The sequence below is a fragment of the Lycium ferocissimum genome, chromosome 9 (genome assembly GCF_029784015.1).
Source record: "Lycium ferocissimum isolate CSIRO_LF1 chromosome 9, AGI_CSIRO_Lferr_CH_V1, whole genome shotgun sequence".
NCBI classification, from domain to species: Eukaryota; Viridiplantae; Streptophyta; class Magnoliopsida; order Solanales; family Solanaceae; genus Lycium; species Lycium ferocissimum.
Window position 1 is genome coordinate 21,388,392 of NC_081350.1, and position 24,887 is coordinate 21,413,278.

At 38.3% G+C, this 24,887-nt stretch overlaps 1 protein-coding gene across 2 annotated transcripts in view; it reads left to right on the top strand.

Annotated features, from left to right (window-relative positions):
- Window positions 1-21,062, top strand: part of LOC132029871 (uncharacterized) — a 115,899-nt gene extending 94,837 nt beyond the window's left edge. The window contains exons 1-4 of one of the 2 annotated variants that reach the window (XM_059419255.1): window positions 17-94; window positions 259-750; window positions 20,197-20,212; window positions 20,330-21,062. In XM_059419255.1, coding sequence (XP_059275238.1) covers window positions 26-94; window positions 259-750; window positions 20,197-20,212; window positions 20,330-20,391 — 639 coding nt within the window. In that variant the 5' untranslated portion in view covers window positions 17-25 and the 3' untranslated portion in view covers window positions 20,392-21,062. Of the gene's footprint in view, window positions 1-16; window positions 95-258; window positions 751-20,196; window positions 20,213-20,329 lie in introns of those variants that run through there. The other variant, XM_059419261.1, reaches the window with a different exon arrangement.
- Window positions 21,063-24,887: the final 3,825 nt, after the last annotated feature.

The window sequence follows — 24,887 nt, forward strand, 5'->3', positions numbered from 1 at the left end:
CAACCAGGGATCTCAAACACCACCGATGTGGCAAGGGATTCGGAGCTCTCCAGATCTGCTTCAACGGGGAAATCTTCAAATTCAAAAGCCAATGGTACTGGCCTTTTCTTGTCTTGGTATTATCATTGAGAATTTCCACTTTTGCTAAAGAATTCACACCTTTCTGTATCTTTTACTGTTGTGGTTGAAGGATTACTTACCATTAACAAATTGCTTAAAATGAATCTTAGAGATATTGCTTTTATTTGGTTTACTCAGGTTAAAAGTACTGAGATGGCGCATGTTCAAGAGATGCAGTCTAAACTATTCGGCGCTTCAACACAAATTCCGCATAGACCATCAATCGGAGTGCAAGTTTCTGCTCCTATCCCCACCAGATGGGGGTTGCAACATGTGGAAGGACCAAAACCTATATGGTTTCCTGCTGCCCAGAACATATCGTTTGGACATAACAGTCACAAAATGGTTCATGGACAAGCTTCTGGCTTAGTTCAGAAGGGTCGTACCATAAGTGATATAAAGACAATGGAATCAAAATATTCAAACAAGACAGGAAACCCACAGTATTGCACCAAAGGCGTAGGGGCATCAAACTTCAAAGAAAGACCTTTCACTCCCTGCAACAACCACCCATCGATTCACAGGGATGGAAACCAAAGTATCCTCTTCAATGGATTATTTTTGTCACATAATCATTCCTCTGGTGTTCATATGGGTGGTTATGCTGCAGGTCAGAGCTCCGGACAACCTATTCCTTGTCACGACCCGGCTAAGGGGGCCATGACGGGTACCCGGAGCTAACTACCGAGCACCACTCATCATACTACTATCGTACCCAACCTGTACGCACATAATTTCCAAACTAGTGCTTACTACGAATTGATCATAAACTATTCCACAAAACATGCATGTATACATAAGCCCTCACGGCAACAAAAGAATGATATACAAAATATACACGAGAGGGTCACCTGACATCTACTACCCATACATATGTATCTACGAGCCTCTAATTAAAACACTGAAGTCATGAAGACGGGACAGGACCCCGCCATACCCAAGTATGTACACAAAAGAACATATCAATAAGCGTACCTCACGAATAGGGAAGTGCTCTGTGAAAGCTAATCCCACAGGAATGCGGGTCGTCCCCTTGTACACTGTGGGCATGAACACGGCGTCCGTAAAAGAAAAGGACGTCGGTACGAACAATGTGCGAGTATGTAAGGCATGTATGGTAACATAATAAGAAATACGAAAGCGTAATAAAAAATAGAATAAGCGTGCCTCTTGAGGCGGAACCATGCATACTTTCGCCTTTCTTTATGTACGAACACATACATACATACATAATCTGTAATAACATTATTAGCCCGCGTACTGGGTAATCATCTCACGCCGCCCACTAGTGGTGTCATGCCTGTGTCATAAAGACACGGTGTTATTATTATCTATACGGTGTTATTATTATCTATAAGCCGCCCACCGAAGTGGTGTCACGCCCAGCCAACTAGGCCCGGTGTAGTCATACATAACATAATATCAAGCATGCATGCGAGCTCAAGTAAAAGCTATAGCTCCATCGGAGTGACGTAAGGTCGGAAACCTCCAATTTCATTATGAAAGATCATCATCGCCATGCCTCGCCTTGAAAGAACTAGTACCATGAGGTGAGGCAACAACAAGGAATAGCATCAATGAAATCATAAACGTAGAAATATCAGGCTCATGAAAGTATAATTATCATCATCACTATCATAAAACATATCTCGCAAGAAACTCTTAAGGATCTTTAATGTCACGATCCGACTAGAGGGCCATGCGGGTACCCGGAGCTATCTAGCGAGCACCACTCATCATGCTACTATCATCCCAACCTGTACACATATAATCTCCAAGATGATGCTTGCTATGAACTGATTATAAACTATTATGTGGATCATATGTATGTATATCTACATAAGCCCTCACGGCAGCAAAAGAATGATATCCAAAATATACAATGAGGGTCGCGTAACATCTACTACCCACGCATAGTATCCACGAGCCTCTGGCCCGAACAACGAAGTCATGAAGATGGGACGGGACCCGCCATACCCAAGTATGTACACAAAAGAATACATCGAAAGCGACCTCGAAATATGGAGGTGCTCGCTGTGCAAGCTGGTCCATCTAGGAATCTGGGTTGTCTCCTTAATACACGTGGGCATGAACACGGCGTCCCGAAAAGAAAAGGACGTCGGTACGAACAATGTCTTATGAGTACGTAAGGCATGCATTAGAACATAATAAAGAAACAAGAGAGTAAAAGATGATGGGATAACCTGTGACTGCTTGCCTCTTAAGGCGGAGTCATGCATGCAAGCTTATTTAATTAATAACATCATATTATGTCATATATTGTTGCGGAATGTGCAGCCCGATCCATTTATCCATGTATTCATCATATATCGATATATTGCCGTGGAACGAACGACCCGATCCATTTACCCATATATCCCACGTCCGGGACGATATCATAATATACCAACTGATCAGGTGGCTATGCGTATATAACGCCTCACCTTTCCCCATGTCCTATATATATATATATATATATATATATATATATGTCACGACTCGCTCAGTGGGCCATGACGGGCACCCGGAGCTAATTACCAAGCACCACACATCATGCTACTATCGTCTTAGCCTGTACACATATATGCTCCATAAAACATGTACACATGTCTACATATATAAGCCCTCGCGATAAAAAGAATAATATACAAGGTATACGTCGAGGGTCACATCACGTCTGCTGCCACGTACGGTATCTACGAGCCTCTACAACGGAAATGCGGACTCATATTGACGGGACAAGACCCCGTGCCCAAGTATGTACACAAAGAGATATATCGAAGCTGCGCCTCCGATTACATGGAAGTGCTCCTGCCTGGTGATCGACTCTGGGAAGCGGGTCGTCCCCGCATGTCTACGTGGGCATGAGCACAACATCCAAAAGAAAGGATGTCGGTACGAGCAATGTCTTGAGTATAGGCGTGCATCATAAAGTAACAATATAATAAGAAGATACGGTAAAGATAAGAAGATAACCGCGCGTGCTTGCCTCTTGGGCGGAACCATGCATGCATACGCGTAAATACCGTATCATGTATTGCTGCGGAACGTGCAGCCCGATCCATATATCATCATATATCAATATATTGCCATGGAACGTACGGCCCGATCCATCACCCATATAGCCCGCGTCCGTGTCGACCCCGCCTACACGGGGGCTGCGGCCAGGTGCCGGAGCTGAGATACGGGCACCATACATTATACCATTATCGTCTTAACCTGTATTCATATAAGCTTCATAAACATGTGCACATATCCACATATACCAGCATTCATGACAGCAAAAGAATAGTGTACAGAATATACATCGAGGACACATTACAACTGCTACCTACATACGAGTATCTACGAGCCTCTAATGCGAAACTATGAGGTCATGACGATGGGACAGGACCCCACCATATCCAAATATGAACACAAAAGAATATATCAAGAACGGCACCTCCGGTCTATGGAATGCTACGGTCTGCAAATTACGACTCCTAGGAGGAGGAGTCGTCTCTGTCTACACACGGGCATGAGCACGACATCAAAGAAAAGGATGTCAGTACAAACAACGTACTGAGTATGTAAGGCATATATCGTAAAGTAACAGAAGAACAGGAAGACGAAACAAAGATGAAAGGATAGGCGGCGCGCGCACTCTTCGGCGGAGCCATGCGTGCATACGCGTAACATATCATATCATGTATTGCTGCGGAACGTGTAGCCCGATCCATATATTGCCGTGGAACGTACGACCCGATCCATTATCTATATAGCCCGCGTCCGGGCACCCCGCGTCCGGGATAATATCATCATATGCCAGCTGATCAGGTGGCTATGCATCTATAGCATATATATAATATACGTAGCATGCATGAGAGCCCAAATAAAAGTGCACTCTCTCGGAGTGACATAAGGTCGTAAACCTCCGAGTGCATTATGGCATCATCATCATTAGATCGTGTCTGGGGATCCATGACGTAACCTACGGCCATATGTAATATAGCTCAGACATAAGCTGAAGCCATATGCTTTATGGCCTGGGGCCATATGTAATATAGCTCACTTAGACACGAGCAGTGGCCATATGCTTTATAGCCCACTCAGTCACGTCAGGAAACCATTTAGAATGCTAAACTTGAAAATCTTTCGGAGTGGAGTCATTGTAAGATTCTTTAGGAACTATAAGCCTTTGGCATTTACGGGGCAAAATATCGAGAATAACATATACAAAATCAACATATAGGGGTCATGCCTTTGAAAGAAGAAGGGGATAGCCTCACATACCTTTGTGTCTCCTTAACGACGTCGACTAAGAGCTCTCCCTCCGACTTACGATTCTACATATAAGAGGGTTCGTACGAAGGTTAGATTGTTGAAGGCATACTTACGTTTAAACTAAAGCGACTAAAGCTAACGAAAATTGGGCAGCATTTCGTTTGTTTCGACAACTTTTCCTCATATAACCAAACAGCTCCCAAACAACACAACAACATCCATAATATCATAACACGCAAATTTCCCACAAGTTAAACATTTTTCGACCTCTAAACTCATTTCCGGAATCCTCAACGCCCTTACTATCATAAAATAATTGTAATACTCACCTTGATCACGTAAGGATGATATTTTGGATAGAAATTGTCACACCACAATCCTGATGGGGCATGATGGGCACTCGGCCCTTACTTAGAGCCGAGCGAACCCACTAGTTCTCGTTATACTCATAGTCTCATTGGGCCCTTAAAGCATGGAATGAAATGCATGATGAAAGTTTTTCAGAAAAACATTCTTTCCGTCTTTATCAAATCAAGTAAGATCTGCAATCATATGAAATCGTAAAGTAATGCATGATAATACATCGGCTTACGGAGCCGCTTGCAAAACGACATACTATATACGTGACTGCGTACGCAAAGTCTCTAACATAAATCATTATACCATGACCTGGATACTCTGACTCGGCAACACTCCGGAAAGAAATGGAGCTCGCCAATCCAGCTGGAACATCTTCTAGCCATATCCTCTACTCATTTGTATACACCTGCGTGGCATGAAACGCAGCGTCCACAAGAAGGGACGTCAGTACGAATAATGTACTGAGTATGTAAGGCATGAATAATAACATAATATAGATATGAAAAGTAACAATGAGTAAGAGAGATAACCTGAACATCTGGATGCCTCATAAGGCGGATGTCATGCATGCTTAGCCTTTTTTTAAAAAAACATTTCATACATATACATAGTAACATGCCCGGCCATAAAGGCTCGGTGTGAAAGTAACATGCCCGGCCATGAAGGCTCGGTGTGATATATAAGTAGTATCATGCCCGGCCATTTAAGGCTCGGTGTTATCATCATTGCTTTGCGTCCAGGCCTCCCGCGTCCGGGGCAATATCATAACATGCCCACTGCAGTGGTGTGCACATCTACGTGCCTGCCCGGCCGACTATAGCGCGGCGCGGTGTGAGAAAATACATACATATATATATATATATATAAAGCATGCATAAGAGCCCAATCAAAAGCCACAACTGTATCGGAGTGACGTAAGGTCGGTAACCTCCGATTATATTATGGAATAATTATCGTCGCTTTGTCTCACCTTGAAGGAACAATTAATTTAAGGTGAGACTATCAATGGAGAATAGAACTAAGAGAAAACATAGAATAAGACCATAAATCTCATAGGGCATCAAGTCATGTACTTTTGGAATCTTAAAAGAAATAGTCATCTTCCATGAACAAAATTGAGACATCAAGAAATGGTTCAACGTTCTCATATCGTCATCATAATAATATATAGCTCAGGTACATGGAAATCTCTGTGAATAAAATTATCTCATAATAACATGAAATCCGTATGCCTTGGAGCTTGGATAAATAAATCCCTTATGATCATCATCATGGTTATCATATAAGAAATTATTCAACTCTACCATCATAGAGACTTTAAAAGTCATGAATCTCTAACATTCTTGGAAATGAGAGTTTTTCATGGAATTCAAGCATAGTTTGGTAAGAAAAGAATCATGCCTTTGGGAGCTCAATAACATCATAAGGATCGCGAGATTCATGGATTTCTAGCATTTGCGGAAACAATGATATTATGGTACGACATAAAGGTTTATAACGAAAGGATCATGCCTTTAGAAAGAAGGGGACTAGCCTTAACATACCTGGAAGATAAATTCTCGATTTCCAACTTATTTCTGTCTTGCAACTCGCTTAAGAATTATTCGTAGCGTCGTTATCTACATATAGAACCAGTCATAATATCGTTAGGATCATCGTCATACGCTCGTCTTAAACACTTAATGAAAGTCCTTTTAGATTCTGCCGAAATTCGGGCAGCATTTCCCCTGTTTATATGCCTAGCCCGAGATTCCAATTCAACAACCAACAACATCAACAACAATACCAATAGTAATAACATCATTTCCAACACCAACATATGCCATAAAACAGCCCACACACTGTTTTCTAAATTTCCCAACCAACCAACTTGGGATACGACTAATTAATAACTTTATTTCCGTAAAGAAGCCGAAATTAATACTAACAACATCAATAACAACATCCTACAAGATAAATATATGTATTTTCATCCAAATTTCTCTTCAACCCTCAATCCATAATCCAACAGCATCAACACAATAAACCATAACCACTATTCTTGAAATTATTCCTTAATTCATATTGATAGAGAAAGAGATTCAACAATTCATACCTTATTTTTATGAAGGTAGCAAAATCTTCATCATTTTCTTGTCCCCAAGATAACTCCAACACCAAACGAAATTATAATCGCGTCTACGCGTTGCCCGGACCTCGATTGATATTCCGTAGCTTGAAATTTTGCTCAAAATCTTCACTTTTATGTGAGATTAAGAGCCCTTTTGGTGGCTGAAAATTCTGGAACATTGGGAGCATTTTTTGATGAAGAAAATGGGGTTTTAGCCCCTTTTATAGGGGCTGGGGCGTCGGCATCACTGTGCGCAGATCGTAGCGGTGTTTGTAGCGCCTCGTTGTGGTTTGTTTTTCGCTTCATCAGTTCAGTTTGTAACGTCTATAATTCTCTACTCCGAGGTCCTATCGACAAACGGTTTGTTGCATCACAAACTAGACTCGACGAACTTCATTTTAGGCTCTTAAAACACCTTAAAACTCCATATATACTAGGAGATATGCGCCTCCAAAGTTGACTAAAAATCCGTCCAGCATTTCTCAAATTTTCGTCGAACTTATTTTCTTCAATTTGCTCGATCTCGAAATATTTCGAAACTCTCCATACATGATATTTATCAACTATTATACTAATAATGGCCATGTTCTCGTGTCTCAAAATAGTCTTTCCCGACTACGACTTACGAGATTGTAATTCATCCTTTTTTTTTTTTTCGTTGTTACATACTTTCCATGGCTTGTGCCTTTCAAAACATCATGGGACGTCTCCGACACTCCATTACTACGGTGAGGTACATGTCATACTCATGCTCCGAAAATGCGGGGTATAACATCCTCCCCCCCTTTAAAAACATTCGTCCTCGAATGTTGAGGCAGAGTTCGCTCCGAAGTAGATATCAATGTTTTTACCCGTATTTGTCAGTGTTTATCTTACTTACTTGCAGCCTCACTTGCTTGTTAAAACTGAACTTACCCGATTTATGTAATCTATTCTTCTTCTTTTGTAGCCAAGATTACGCCTGTACTCAAGGTCATCCCTTTTTCTTATTATTTGTCTGTCCACTAACTCTCCATGCTTTATCGCCTTCATTGTCTCTTCAGCTTTCGTTGTTCACATTTTTGTATGCCCTTTTCATGCCGTGATTACTACATACTTTTATCTAATTTTTGATGCCATCTTCCTCCTTATTTAGAAATTGTTGTTCTCCTCAATCCTCCGTATTTTTCTTACGTTCCACAGATATCCCCAAGCCTTTATCTCCTTGGAGTTGACTTATTCTTATTCTTACTTCCTTAAACATCACCTCAAAGCTGATCACATTTAGCACCCTTTGCTCTCTATAGCAGTTGAATTAATTCTTGCGATACTTTATCCTTCAACTAATTTAACACCGTAATGCCTCGCTTAATTTCTCTTTCCTTCAATTGGACTTCTGGTAGTTGGCTAACTAACGATAATTCTTGTACTTATATCAAAACATCTCAAAACTTCTCTTTAATAATCCATTTCCTTCAATTTACTCTTAAAGTTTCTGATCCTTAGTTCAGCTAATAAATTAGGGGTGAATCCAAGAGTTTGTCGAAAAATAACCAAGATTCTTAATCACGCGTCGAATTCAGATCTTTTCATTCTTGCTTTTGTCTGTAACCTTCATTTGTCCCTTTTCCAATAGGAGCCATCATATTGCTTGCTCCACGAGGTTTCATTGTCACCCGATGGATCTAATCAAATGTGATATCCTTTGATCATTTCCTTTGGATTTCTCCTTTTTCTTTTAACCTTTGCCGACTATCGCTTAATAAGTCTTTCCCATAGTTTGAGGCTATTGTCTGTCATTTCGATTTGTCAATCAAGCGAACCTCTTAATTCCTTAAATGTCCATCTCTTTTAATTATATCCTTGAATCCTTTTCTTGTGATCTTGTCGTCCTCTACTTCTACGACTTCACCTTCCGTTGGCTTAGTTCCTTTATTTCACGCTTTATTTTCTCTCGCTAATTGGCAACTTTCTTATTTAGTCGCGGCACTTTTCCTTGCTTGCTTCTCTAGTGATACTTTATATTCATATCATTCCATCTTCTTTTTAATGCTTTTGTCGTACTTCTTAATTCCTAACCATGTCATCATAGTTCCACCTATGGTATCGCCCAGATGGCTTGCAATAGCATTTTCCTTGCTAATGGCTTATTAGTCTCATTAATTACTTTACTTCGGATTACTCATCCAATGCGTCGAAAATACCATAGCTAAGGGATTTGTATTCAAATGAGACTCAATTCAACCATATACAACAATCCTCGGCACCATTCCTTATATGCTTGCATATAATATTGTCTTGTCATCGTTGTTATCCTCTATCGCAAGATTATACTGCAACATACTAATCCACTATTCAAATTATTTTCAAATCCTTGTTTGAATCTTTCCTCCCATTTCCTTCTCCTCTAATCTGAACATCATTACCAAATAACTCATAATCCGGAGACTAAAATAAAATCTTGCTTAATCATCACTTCCTTTCAATACGAGTGTGCTTCCCTCTTTGAGTCCTTGGCTTTCCTACACCAGCGGCTAACTTAAACTTAACTAGCTTCCATTACTCTTCAAATATTTATTGTCGTCTCCGCACCATTTTACTAGCCATTCCATCAGGACGATCATTCATATGGTCTTGTAACATATACTCTCGCAATTCAATATAAACGGTGACTTACGATTTCACGGCGCAGGAGATATTTTCAAACCTCAGGTAGTACTGCTGTCGTGCTATCCATAAGCATATACTTGTCTTTCTTTCTTTTGACGATCATTGAGATTCTTATAAGTATTTCTCTTTTAAACTCTCCTCCCTTCCAACGCCGCGATTTTTCTTTAGTAATCCCGTCTGTCCTGATACTTATCCTTGATCACTTATTGGCATTCTCACTTCCTTCATTACCTTTTCGGGGTACTTCTGTTGCATATTTACTTGTAACAAAAATTTCTCTGGTATGAGCGATTCGAACCATAGCCCGGGACACAACGTATTATATTTGACAAAAACTTATTTCTTTCGATTTACTCCACCTCCATTATCTTGTCATGCCTTCTTTCCCCTGTCTGTTTCATAATATACATGAATTTAGTCCAATTTCACTTTTCCTTTTGCACACCCTTGCTATATTAGTTCCTTTCGAATTTTGACTCCTTCAAGCTGGTACATTTCTTTCTTCCGTACTTGGAATCATTCTAATTCGTCTAATAATGTCGTCATATACCAGTAACATTCGAGTATTGATTGTCTATGGTAGTCAATTGGCCGAGCCTAGCGATCCTTCAACTCCTCTGGTCCATGTAATGTCAGAGTCACCCTCATCGCATGGTCTGACTTATTTCTCTTTTGCTAATTGAATTCTTGTATCAAGTCAAATATCCACATATTTTGGACACAATTCAAATCACTTCCTTCTTTTATGCCGTAGAATAGTGCATTACATTCATTCATACGTATATACCATTATGGGTCTGGACCGAAAAATTTTTTTTTGCGCAGGGGTCCGCCTTTCTTCCGCGATGCGGAAGGAAGCACAACGTTCTGGGACCTTCCGCTTTCCTTCCGCGATGCGGACGTAAAGCGCAACTTCATTCTGTGCAGGTCTCCGCTTTTCTTCCGCGATGCGGACGAAAAGCGAGAAGTCCTGAAGCCTTCCGCTTTCCTTCCGCGATGCGGGCGGAAAGCGCAATGCCCTGAAGCTTTCTCGCGAGAACTCGTTTTCTTCCGCAGCCGATGTTCGAGGCTGATTTTTGAATTTAGAAATTAAGGATCTATTCTTGGCCTTTCGAGTAACACAAGATCATAACCTCTGAATTGCTTATGGAATTCGTATCGAATCCAAAGGAATAATCGATGATGAGTAAAATAGTATTTCAAGAATCAATCAATTGGCAAAACATTAAGATTTGAAATACAAGGCATGGGAATAGACTGGATTTGTTATAGAGTGCTCATGTTCATGTTCTAGCCGGGTTCACGCCAAAGAAGGGAGGGAACGAACACCTCACATACCTTACAACCAAGTTTGTCCTTCGCCCGAGCCTATATGTATCGAGGAATATATCATTAATCATACTTTCATCACCTTTTCATCAACTTATAAGCACTCTTAGACGTCCTTTTCTTTTCTTCCTTCGTTCATTTCTTACTCCCCTTTACGATACTATAGCTTGCTCATCTGTATGTTTATTTCTCGTATTGTCATCTTGAAGATCCTCTTAGATTTCCATTACTCTTAAAGGGGCTCCTTTCCCGTTTGCCACTTAGTAATATCTACTTAGAAGCTTTGTAGATCATTCCACAAAGAGTACAACCGATTTTAAGCTCGTATATATTTATATATATACTTCGAATGGAAACTTTCCCGTACTTGTTAACTTCCTTCCCATCTCCATATCTCTTTGTTACCACTCACTAGCCAATCTAATCTATAAATCGTAATACTGCACTTGGGTTCCTGATGTCAACTTTCTTTATGTTTCCAATAGGTCCCATAACTGTTCCTTCAATGAACGACTAATGATCACATTTTCATTTTACTCTTTCTTTATCGACACGCAAACAATTCAATTTGAATAAAATTTCGGCAGAGTTTCCTCTATAATTCATACTACCTCATTCCTGCACACAACCCAGAAAACACATCCAATGCTCTACAGAGCAATCACAAATACCATAATATCTTGCTCAAGTTCTTATATCAACATCTATCCATGTTAATGAAACAGGAAACATACCTTTCAATGGAATGACTTCAATTCGAAGCAATTTCCTCGTAGTGACATAATCAACTGCTTATCCGTGATCAAAGCATTCAGTTAGAATCCGGGATGTCATATCCTATGATTTAGCTCTATGGCACGATCTAAGATAAGAAAGAAAGGTCAATAGTTCCTAAATGCCCTACAGCCTCTTGTTTATAAGTGTGGCGCGCTTCACACCCATAAACAAGACTCTACTGGAACGACTTTGCAGACAACCCCTAGAACGAACTGCTCTGATACCAATTTGTCACACCCCGATCCCCGATGGGGCATGATGGGCACTCGGCCCTTACTTAGAGCCGAGCGAACCCACTAGTTCTCGTTATACTCATAGTCTCATTGGGCCCTTAAAGCATGGAATGAAATGCATGATGAAAGTTTTTCAGAAAAAACATTCTTTCCGTCTTTATCAAATCAAGTAAGATCTGCAATCATATGAAATCTGTAAAGTAATGCATGATAATACATCGGCTTACAGAGCCGCTTGCAAAACTGACATACTATATACGTGACTCTGTCTGCAAAGTCTCTAACATAAATCATTATACCATGACATGGATACTCTGACTCGGCAACACTCCGGAAAGAAATGGAGCTCGCCAATCCAACTGGAACATCTTCTAGCCATATCCTCTACTCGTCTGTATACACACAAGTGGCATGAAACGCAGGCGTCCACAAGAAGGGACGTCGGTACGAATAATGTACTGAGTATGTAAGGCATGAATAATAACATAATATAGATATGAAAAGTAACAATGAGTAAGAGAGATAACCTGAACATCTGGATGCCTCATAAGGCGGATGTCATGCATGCTTAGCCTTTTTTAAAAAAAAAACATTTCATACATATACATAGTAACATGCCCGGCCATAAAGGCTCGGTGTGAAAGTAACATGCCCGGCCATGAAGGCTCGGTGTGATATATAAGTAGTATCATGCCCGGCCATTTAAGGCTCGGTGTTATCATCATTAGCCTGCGTCCAGGCCTCCCGCGTCCGGGCAATATCATAACATGCCCACCGCGGTGGTGTGCACATCTACGTGCCTCGCCCGCCGACTATAGCGCGCGCGGTGTGAGAAAATACATATATATATATATATATATATATATATATATAATATATATATATATAAGAGCCCAATCAAAAGCCACAATCAGTATCGGAGTGACGTAAGGTCGGTAACCTCCGATTATATTATGGAATAATTATCGTCGCTTTGTCTCACCTTGAAGGAACAATTAATTTAAGGTGAGACTATCAATGGAGAATAGAACTAAGAGAAAACATAGAATAAGACCATAAATCTCATAGGGCATCAAGTCATGTACTTTTGGAATCTTAAAAGAAATAGTCATCTTCCATGAACAAAATTGAGACATCAAGAAATGGTTCAACGTTCTCATATCGTCATCATAATAATATATAGCTCGGTGTACATGGAAATCTCTGTGAATAAAATTATCTCATAATAACATGAAATCCGTATGCCTTGGAGCTTGGATAAATAAATCCCTTATGATCATCATCATGGTTATCATATAAGAAATTATTCAACTCTACCATCATAGAAACTTTAAAAGTCATGAATCTCTAACATTCTTGGAAATGAGAGTTTTCATGGAATTCAAGCATAGTTTGGTAAGAAAAGAATCATGCCTTTGGGAGCTCAATAACATCATAAGGATCGCGAGATTCGTGGATTTCTAGCATTTGCGGAAACAATGATATTATGGTACGACATAAAGGTTTATAACGAAAGGATCATGCCTTTAGAAAGAAGGGGACTAGCCTTAACATACCGGAAGATAAATTCTCGATTTCCAACTTATTTCTGTCTTGCAACTCGCTTAAGAATTATTTGTAGCCTCGTAATCTACATATAGAGCCATTCATAATATCGTTAGGACCATCGTCATACGCTCGTCTTAAACACTTAATGAAAGTTCTTTTAGATTCTGCCGAAATTCGGGAAGCATTTCCCCTGTTTATATGCCTAGCCCGAGATTCCAATTCAACAACCAACAACATCAACAACAATACCAATAGTAATAACATCATTTCCAACACCAACATATGCCATAAAACAGCCCACACACTGTTTTCTAAATTTCCCAACCAACCAACTTGGGATACGACTAATTAATAACTTTATTTCCGTAAAGAAGTCGAAATTAATACTAACAACATCAATAACAACATCCTCAACATCCTACAAGATAAATATATGTATTTTCATCCAAATTTCTCTTCAACCTCAATCCATAATCCAACAGCATCAACACAATAAACCATAACCACTATTCTTGAAATTATTCCTTAATTCATATTGATAGAGAAAGAGATTCAACAATTCATACCTTATTTTTATGAAGGTAGCAAAATCTTCATCATTTTCTTGTCCCCAAGATAACTCCAACACCAAACGAAATTATAATCGCGTCTACGCGTTGCCCGGACCTCGATTGATATTCCGTAGCTTGAAATTTTGCTCAAAATCTTCACTTTTATGTGAGATTAAGAGCCCTTTTGGTGGCTGAAAATTCTGGAACATTTTTGCATTTTTTGATGAAGAAAATGGGGTTTTAACCCTTTTATATTAAATTGGGTCGGCATCACCGTAGCTACATAGATCGTAGCCATCTTGTAGCATCGTAGCGGTACCGTAGCGGTGCTGGTTTCTGCTTCACAGCTCAGTTTGTAACGTCTATAATTCTCTACTCCGAGGTCCTATCAACGAAGAGGTTTGTTGCATCACAAACTAGACTCGACGAACTTCATTTTAGGCTCTTAAAACACCTTAAAACTCCATATATACTAGGAGATATGCGCCTCCAAAGTTGACTAAAAATCCGTCCAAAGATTTCTCAAATTTTTCGTCGAACTTATTTTCTTCAATTTGCTCGATCTCGAAATATTTCGAAACTCTCCATACATGATATTTATCAACTATTATACTAATAATGGCCATGTTCTCGTGTCTCAAAATAGTCTTTCCCGACTACGACTTACGAGATTGTAATTCATCCTCTTTTTTTTTTCGTTGTTACATACTTTCCATGGCTTGTGCCTTTCAAAACATCATGGGACGTCTCCGACACTCCATTACTACGGTGAGGTACATGTCATTTTGGAGAGATGTAAAATGAGAAAAAGGAGAGGAAACCGTGTATAGATGAAAATAAAACTCAGACCCGACCCGAAATATACGGTCCACTATACGGACTGTATAATTTATACGGTCCGTACATTGGACCGTATGTTTCCTCCAGATTGCCATCCTTCACTGGAAGGGTTCTACGGCCAGATGTACGGGACGTATAAAATATACGGTCCGTACATTCGACTGTATAATCCCCAGTTTTTTCGATTTCATTCTCGTCGCTTCGTTTGATCTCGGATCCCTATGGAACCTTCTTGGTACTCGTGCAACACCTCATTAACAATCTAATGGACATTATAACTCGTCCTTAAATCCTTGCTAAACATTCCTTAGCTCGACGCCCATGAAACCCTTCCCAAACGTAACTTATACTTCACTTTCACGACGGGCCTAGTTTCGCCAAGTCCGATAACCTAAGAATCTTATCGTATATACATTAAGGTTGCCAATCACCCTCTTGTAGTCGTGAAGGTCTCATGTCCGCCTTGACCGACATTAGTCCATTCACGACACAGTGTCACGAAATTACCGAGGTGTAACAGTCCGGGCATCCCGCGTCCGGATGATATCATAATGTGCCAGCTGATCAGGTGGCTATGCATTTATAGCGCCTCACCTTTCCCCATGTCCCCTATACACACACACACACACACACACACACACACACACATATATATATATATATATATATATATATATAATATACGTAGCATGCATGAGAGCCCAAATAAAAGTGCGTTTTCTCGGAGTGACGTAAGGTCGTAAAACTCCGAGTACATTATGACATCATTATCAATGTTAGGTCTCATCTTGGATGACCCACGACATGAACTGGGGCCATATGTTATATAGCTCAGACATAAGCTGAAGCCATATGCTTTATAGCTCACTCAGTCACGTCACCAAATCATCTAGAACCTTAAGCTGGAAAATTTCGAGAATTGGAGTCATCGTGAGATTCTTTAGAAGCTCTAGACTTCTGGTATTTCTAGGAGTAAAAAGGATTATGGACAAAACATAGAAATCATGCCTTGAGAGAAAAAGGGAATTGCCTTACATACCTTTGTATCTCCTTAATGACGTCGACTAAAAGCTTTCCTTCCGACTTACGATTCTACATACAAAGGGATTCGTACGGAAGTTAGATTGTTGAAGGTATACTTAAGCTCAAACTAAAGCGGATAAGGCTAACCAAAATTGGGCAAAGATCTCGTTTATTTCGACAACTTTCCCTCATATAACAAAACAGCTCCCAAACAATACAACGACATCCATAATATCACAATATGCAAATTCCCTGAAATAAACATTATTCAATTTCCAAACTCATTTCCGGGATCCTCCACGACCGCAATTATGATATAACCTCATGCATATCATTCCCACGATACTTCCTCAACACCATTAATACCATTTATAATAAGATTATACTTATATCATACCATGAATCACAATTCAACTACCCTTCTAACCAATATACCATTATTTGTATACTTAAGCTCATATTCCATACTTGTTTCTAATTCAAGTTCTTCAACTACTCAACACCCTTACTAACATGAAATAATTGTAATACTCACCTTCGGTTATGTAGAGATGGTCTTTGGATAAGAATACTTCACTTTAGAAGAACTCCACTTCAATACCAAATAGACTCTCAACTTCTAGCTACCCTTGGGAAGCATTCACACCCTTAATTCTACCAACTTTTGGTGTTTGATCCTTGATTTCCCTTCTTGGATATGTATTAAGGTGTTATGAAGAGGGTTCTAGAGGTTTTTGGAAGATTGGAGAGGTGAAAAGTGAGAAAAAGAAGAGAGAACCGTGCATATATAAAAATTGCACTCGGACCCGACTCGAAATATACGGTCCACTATACGAACCGTATAATTTATACGGTCCATACATTGGACCGTATGTTTCCTCCAGAAGACCACCCCTCACTGGAAGGGTTCTACGGCCAGATATACGGGCCGTATAAAATATACGGTCCGTATATATGACCGTATAATCCCCAGTTTTTCCGATTTCGTTCTCGTCGCTTCGTTTGATCTCGAATCCTTATGGAACCTTCTTGGTACTCGTGTAACACCTCCTTAACGATCTAATGGACATTATAACTCATCCTCAAGACCTTACTAAATATTCATTAATTCAACACCCACGAAATCTTTCCCAAACGTAACGCATACTCCACTTCCTTTTGACGAATCTAGTTTCACCAAGTCCTATGACTCAAAAGGTCTTATCGTATATACATTAAAGCTGCCAATCACCCTCTTGTAGTCGTGAAGGTCTCGTGTCCGACTTAACTAACGTTAGTCTATTTACGACGTAACGACATGAAATTGCCGAGGTGCAACAATATATATATATATATAAGTTGCATGCATGAGAGCCCAAATAAAAGCTACACTTTATCGGAGTGACGTAAGGTCGTGAACCTCTGATTAAATTATGACGTCATCATCGTCGCTATGTCTCACCTTGAAGGAACTAATATCATAAGGTGAGACAACAACAAGGAGTAACATCAATGAAATCATAAACGTAAGAATATCAACATCATGAAACATCATTATCATCATCACTATCGTGAAACATATCTCATAAAGAGCTTTTAAGGATCTTTGACTTTCATCTTTTGGGATGTAAGAAGGTCATGGAAATGTAGAAAAGGGGTTTTAGTATAAAAGTCATGCCTTTGAAAGAAGGGGGCTAGCCTTACATACCTTTATGTCTCCTTAATTATATCGGCTAAGCGCTTTCCTTCCGAGCTCACAATTCTACATACAAAAGGGTTCGCACTAAAATCAGATAATCGGAAGTATACTTAAGCTTAAACTAAAGCGATTAAGGGCTAACGAAAATTGAGCAAAGATTTCCTTTGTTTCGACAACTTTTCCTCACATAATAAAATAGCTCCCAAACGTCATAACAACACCCATAATATCATAACATGTAAATTCCCTCGAATTGGACATTGTTTAACTTCCAAGTTCCTCCGTAACCATAACTATAATACAACGTCATATTCATCATTCACATAATACTTCCTCAACATCATTAGCGTCATTCATAACAATATTATACTCATATTACCCCACGAATCATGAGTCAAGCTATCTTTCAACTCCACATACCACTAGTTGCATACTTGAGCTCATATTCCATATGTCTTTCCTAATTCAAATTCTTCAACTACTCAACACCATCAATAACATGAAACAATTATAAAACTCACCTTTGGTTATGTAAGGATGGTCTTAGGATGGAAATACTCCTCTTGAGAAAAGCTCAACTTTAGTACCAAAGAGAGTCTCAACTTCTTTCAACCCTAGGAAGCATCCATACCCTTGATTCCACCAACTTTGGATGTTTGATCCTTGATTTTCCTCTTAGATATGTGTTAGTATGAGATAGAGAGAAGTTTCTAGAGGTTTAGAGAGTGTTGGAGAAGTGAAAAATGAGAAAAAGAAGGAAGGATCGTGTATATATAAAAATAGAATTCGGACCCGACCCGAAATATACGGTCTGTATAAATTATACGGGCCGTCTAACGGACCGTACATTTCCTCTAGCTTGTCATCCTTTCTGGAAGGGTTCTACGGATAGATATACGGGCCGTACAAATTATACGGTCCATATATATGGCCGTACAATCCATACTTTTTCGGAGTTGTTCTAATTGATTCGTTTAACTTCCAATCCTCGTGACACCTTCTTGGCACTTATTTAACACTTTATTGACGATCTAAAGGACCTTATAACTCATCCTCAACATCTTGCTAAGCATCCGTTAGCTCGATAACTATAAAATCTTCCCCAAACACAACTTATACTTCGCTTACTTTGACGAACGAACCTAGTTCCACCGAGTCCTCTAACTTAGAAATCTTATTGTACATACTTTAAGGTTACCAAACACCCTCTTATAGTCGTGGGGGCTTCATGTTCGTCTTAAGCTTGCGTTAGTCTATTTACAACTCAACGACATGAAATTGCCGAGGTGTAACATTTAACTTTCATCGTTTGGGATGTAAGAAGGTCATGGGAATGTAGAAAAGGAATTACAGTATAGAAGTCATGCCTTTGAAAGAAGGGGACTAGCCTTACATACCTTTATGTCTCCTTAACGATATCGACAAAGTGCTTTCCTTCCGAGCTGACAGTTCTACATACAAAAAGGGTTCGTACTAAAGTCAGACAACCGGAAGTATACTTAAGCTTAAACTGAATCGATTAAGGACTAACGAAAATTGGACAACATTTTCTTTGTTTCGACAACTTTTCCCATAAAATAAAACAACTCGCAAACTTTATAACAACACCCATAGTATCATGTTACGTAAATTCCTTCGAGTTAAACATTATTCGACTTCCCAATTCACTTTCAACATACTCCATAACCATAACTACGTACAATGCAACATCATTTTCATCATTCATATAATACTTCCTCAATATCATTAGCCTCATTCGTAATAAGATTACACTCCTATTACATCATGAATCACAACTCAAACTACCTTTCAACCCAATGTACCATTATTTGCATATTTGAGTTCATATTCCATATCTGTTCCTAATTCAAGTTCTTCAACTGCTCAACACCATCAACAACATCTAGCAATTGTAAAGCTCACCTTTGGTTATGTAGTAATGGTCCTTGGATGGATGTTCTTTACTTGAGAGGAAACCCCAACTTCATTACCAATGGAATTCTTAACTACTACGGACTCTAGTGCGGAAAATGAGTTTTTCCGCACTTGATTCTCTTAATATTGACCTCTTGATCCTTGATTTCTCCTTATGTTTGTGTTGATATACTTGGAGGAAGGTTCTAAGCTCTTTTGGAGTGTGGGAGAAGTGGAAAATGAGAAAAAAAGAAGAGGAGTCGTGCATATATAAAACATGAAATTCTGACCCAACCCGAAATGTACGGCCTACTATACGGGCCGTATAAATTATACGGTTCGTATAATGGACCGTACATTTCCTCCAGAATGTCATCCCTCTCTGGAAGGGTTCTACGGACAGATATACAGGCCGTATAAATTATACGGTCCGTATATATGACCGTACAATCCACAACTTTTCCGGATTTGTCCTCGTCGTTTCGTTTAACCTCCAATCCTCGTGACACCTTCTTGGCACTTGTTTAACACTTCTTTAACGATCTAATGAACCTTATAACTCATCCTCAAGATCTTACTAAATATTCGTTAGCTCGATAACTATGAAATCTTCCCCAAACGCAACTTATACTTCGCTCCCTTCGACGAACTTAGTCTCACCAAGTCATATAACTTAAAAATCTTATCGTACATACTTTAAGGTTGCCAAATACCCCTTTATAGTCGTAAGAGCTTCATATTCATCTTAAGCCTGCGTTAGTCTATTTACGACTCAACGTTATGAAATTTCCGAGGTGTAACATTCCTTACTTTAATGGTAAGTTAAATTCCCCACAAATCCATATGATTGATTTTTTTTTTCTTAGTCATATGGTTGATCCATTTACTGTTTCACACAAATGAATAACATTCTAAAAGGCTGTTGATTTTACAGATCAAGTTTCTCTTCAACGCCAAATACAAGAGGATAAAAGGAAGTGTTATGCACCTGCATGACTTGGCAGAACAAAATTGCAGCAGTCAAGTGGCCTCCTGCGCACCACTAGAGTTCCTGAGTCAGGAGGAATTGTTGGTGCATCAAGTTCTAAAGTTGTTCTGTTGCAGGATGGTAATGCTTACAAATCATTGAATGCAGAGGACTGTAGTACCCGTGTAGCTGTACTGCCTGTTAGCGAAATTCCTGAAAAGGATCCGCCTTGCATTTTCAATCAAAATCCTGCTGACATTGCCCACGCCGATGATGAAACGTACATGAGAACTGTTGCGGATCAAAGAGTTTGTAACAAGAGTGCGATGAAAGAGAAAACTGGACATGTACATTTGGATGGGCAGAAGCGGCACAGGAGAAAAGAAAGACCAAGCAGAATGCCGGTAGGATGTCGTACTTCCTAAATGCTATCTTTGTCTTGTATTGCATCATTATTGTGAAAATCAATGTTGTAATAGTTATCTTGATATTTATGAAACAATTAAGCTTTGACCTTCATTTTTGATTTTCTGGTATACATACTGATTCTTTTATTTTAGTCTTCACTGGTCTGTTTATTTCCTCAACAGGAATGAGGTGACCAGAAACTAGGATTTTTGGTTATATCTCATGTTTGTTAGTTTGTTATATTCTCAACAGGAATAAGGTGACCCTTTAAACTTCTCCAGTTAGTGAGAAGCCCTTTTTGAATTTTACAGGCTACTATTTTGGTTGCAAAAGTTTCTGTTTCTGAAATATGAATTCAATTTGGGATTTCAGAAATTCAAATGTCGTTTTTTTACTTTTAAATTTTTGCGACGACCTAAAATCAATTTTAGTACCCTGTAAAACATGAATTTGACTCCTTCCCTTTGTATAATTTTCCCAATTTTCCTACATTGTCCACTCCACCCATCAAGTATTTAGTGAAGTTTCTTTTTCCAAAACGAAGATGATGACCAGCCCCCGATTGTTACTTCGTGAATTATCTTATCCCAAAATATGGTCTAACTATAGAAATTGCAAATAAGTCGTGGATTGATGAGTGAGTGCCTGAATTTTAACCTTGTTTGTTAGGGTTCGATTCTCACGTTGTTTTCCCCTATCTACTCCTCCTTCCCCTCTCGCTTATTAAAAACATGGAAAAGGTCCAAATATACTTTGTATGCAAAATTGAGCAAATTTTCCCTCCGATAATACTTTAGCTCACATATGCCCTTACCATCAAATACTTGGTCTAAATGTGTCCTTATTCCCACCCACTTAGCCCAAGTATTCGACAGTAAAGGCATATGAGCTAATGTATTAACAGAGGACAATCTGCTTAATTTTACATAGTATGAGGTCATATTTGGACCTTTGCCCCTAAAAACTAACCACGGTAGTTGATTTCTTCTACTTATGACAGAATCTATTTTTCTTTTAAGAAAATGAAACAAAATCCTAGAATAGTTACTTTGACGTGGTATGTATAATCTCTCTTTTACAGAATCTAGCGTGAGGAACACATCAACTATTGGAGTTCTTGATCTCCAAAAAAAATCATTTTCTTTTCCAATTTAAAATAATATTTCAGATATTAGTTTATGTGGTAGATTTTCCTCTAAAAGAAAAAAGGCTCAACGCTCCAAGATCTCACTAGATAGTCAAAGGGCCTGATTTGCCCTTCAACTTTAGGAAATAGTTTACTTCTGCCCCCGTTTATACTATTCGATCAAAACACCCCCTGATGTTATAGTTGTTAAAATACGTCCCTTGATTTTAACAGATGTCCACCGTGGCAGGGTGAAGGAAATTTTTCGGTTCAAACTATACACGTGTCATCTTCTAATTGGATGATATATTTGATTAATTATATTAATATTTATTTCTTAATATACCTTTCTCTTTCTAGATCTTTCTCTTTTTTCTTTTTTCTGTTTTTCCTTTTCTCTTTCTTGCTTCTCTTCTTCCTAGGTCACTACAATCTCTCCTGCTACGCCTTTTTCCCTCTTCTTCTTTATAAAGAGATTTGTTGTTTGACTTGATATTAAACGGTATAAAGAAAGAATGGAGTACGTTAAAAGTCGAGGGGTATTTTGGGTGGTTGGAAAGCTTAGCTTGATGCTCTCCGACACCATTTTTCCGGCTACTGTAGGACAGGTTTTTTTTCTTCATCTTCAAAAGAACCAATAGATTTGAAGTACCCAATAGAAATCATTAACATCCAACTGAAATATCTAGCAAAATACATTAACACTTCCAATCAATTACCAAGAACTTCACTTTGCAGCAATTGATGATAAAATTCAAGCTCAGATTTCAGTTTCAAGAATCACCAATCTCCTCCTTTTCTCTTTTGTTGCCTTTCACGATGGTTTGTTGATTATGAAAGAGGAAGAAAATGGGTTGTTTCATTAAGATAAACGGATGGTGGGTGGTTTTTAGTGTGCATCAAAGATTGTAGTTATTTTGATTTTAAATTAATTAGGAAAATGAGTAAAATATCAGCAATGAAAAAGGAAAAACTTTGAAGAAAAAAAAAAAAGATTTAGTGAATCTCTAAAAAATCAAATCCAATGGTGAGGTGACATGCCACGAGGTCTTCATCTCACCCAAACTGTCAGGCCATGTTAGATTTTAATAGCTAGGCATTTGTCATGGTGGACCACTGTTAAAATTTGGGATATTTTTTTATAACTTTACTAACATCAGAGATATTTTTGATCGCTTAGTATAACGGAATAGAAGTGACTATTTCCCAAAGTAGAGGGGCAAATCAGGCACTTTTCCCTTCTTTATTTCATCAAGTTGCAAAAAGTGTAACTCCCCTTATAATTTTTTAAGAAAACGAAGGAAAATAGAAAAGGAAAAAATAGTTTTTTTTTTCCTCGTGTGGTCAATTCTGAACTAGCTTTAAAATTGAGGTAAATATGCACAAATGTTTCGTTTTGGGGGTGGGGGGATTTAAGAATCGTAAGATTAAAAAAATCAGAAAAATTAAATGATGACAGCTCAACCATTTTTGGAACAAAAAAACATTATATATGTCCATGATGTCTGTTGTTTGTGCCTAGGGCTAGGCATAATATGGTTCAAACCGAAAAAATCGACCGAACCGAACCGATTTCGATTTTGGTTTCGGTTTTTCTATTTATTCGGTCCAGGTCGGTTTAAATTTATAAGATTTTAACAATTCAGTTCGATTTTCGATTTATGCAAAATTTAATTCGGTTAAACCAAAAAACCGAATTTTAACAAGCCACTTTTTTCTTGAAACATATATTATATATTCCTTGTACAATTCCTTGTAGATTTTTAATAAATTTCCTCAACAATGTATCTTAGAACATCCATTAGCATATTTTCTTGTGACAATGGGTGTTATCTTAGTAATATTAACATTACAAATTGTGAATAAAAAATTCTTCTTGGTTAGTGGTAGGAAGAAGTGATACAACAAAGTTTGACAAGTAGGAACTACTTATAATCTCTATTCCTTCTGTCATATCTCTTGGATTGTAGAGAAGATATTGGCTGATAAACACGAAATACTAGTAATAGAGGACTTAAGTGAAATGTGGGGAAAAGTTCAGCCACTGCATTAATTTGTATTTTGATTGATGAAGTGATTATTATGCAGTCACCACTTCTACTATCTCACACTGAGCTCTATTAGGATTTTTACGGAATGATGAAGTATCGGCTTGATGCTTAACTATGTCATCCATATCTAAACCGAAGAAACCGACCGAATAAACCAAACCGAAATTGCAAAAACCGAATTGACCCGAAGTTATTTCAGTTCGGTTTTGGTTCTCATTTTTTATAAACCAAAAATCGAACCGAACTGACCGAACGCCTAGCCCTATTTGTGCCTCTCCCCACAAAGCACACACGTGCTTTAATATTGACGTATACAAACTGATTTATCGTTTTCTTTTTATTTTACGCTATTCATCATTTTTCTCCCTTTATTTCAATTTTTTTTACCTAAATAATACATTATTTCAAACAATTAACAAGAATAATACAATATTTTTAAAATATACAGAAATAGAATAAACGTAGTTGTGAGTAACGTTTTAGGTAATATTTTATTAAAAAATTTAACGTAAAAAAGTTAGGGGAACTAATAACGAAAACATAAAACGTAATTGTGAGTAAAGTTTTACAAGTATTTCGTTACTGGGAGTTACGACTCTCTGATTCTATTAATTACACTCTGCTAAAGTAAAACTTGTAGGTCCAAGTGATTTTCATTTCTCTCACTCCTTTTTTCTGTGCTTCTTTTTTTTTTTTTTTTTTTTCTCCTATTTCTCTCTCTTTTATTTCTTTCTAACAAACTACACCAAAAAAGATACACAACAAAAGAAATTCGCACAATTAAAGTGGAGATTTAAGTTCCGTAGAAGTCCCTTACTCGCTTTCCTTTTCCTAGCCACACCTTAATTCTTATTTACTTTTTCAACTGAAAAAAAAGGTTTATTTAATACACATACTTGTGTCACTAAAGTTTATTTAATTAAATTTTATTTTCATTTTT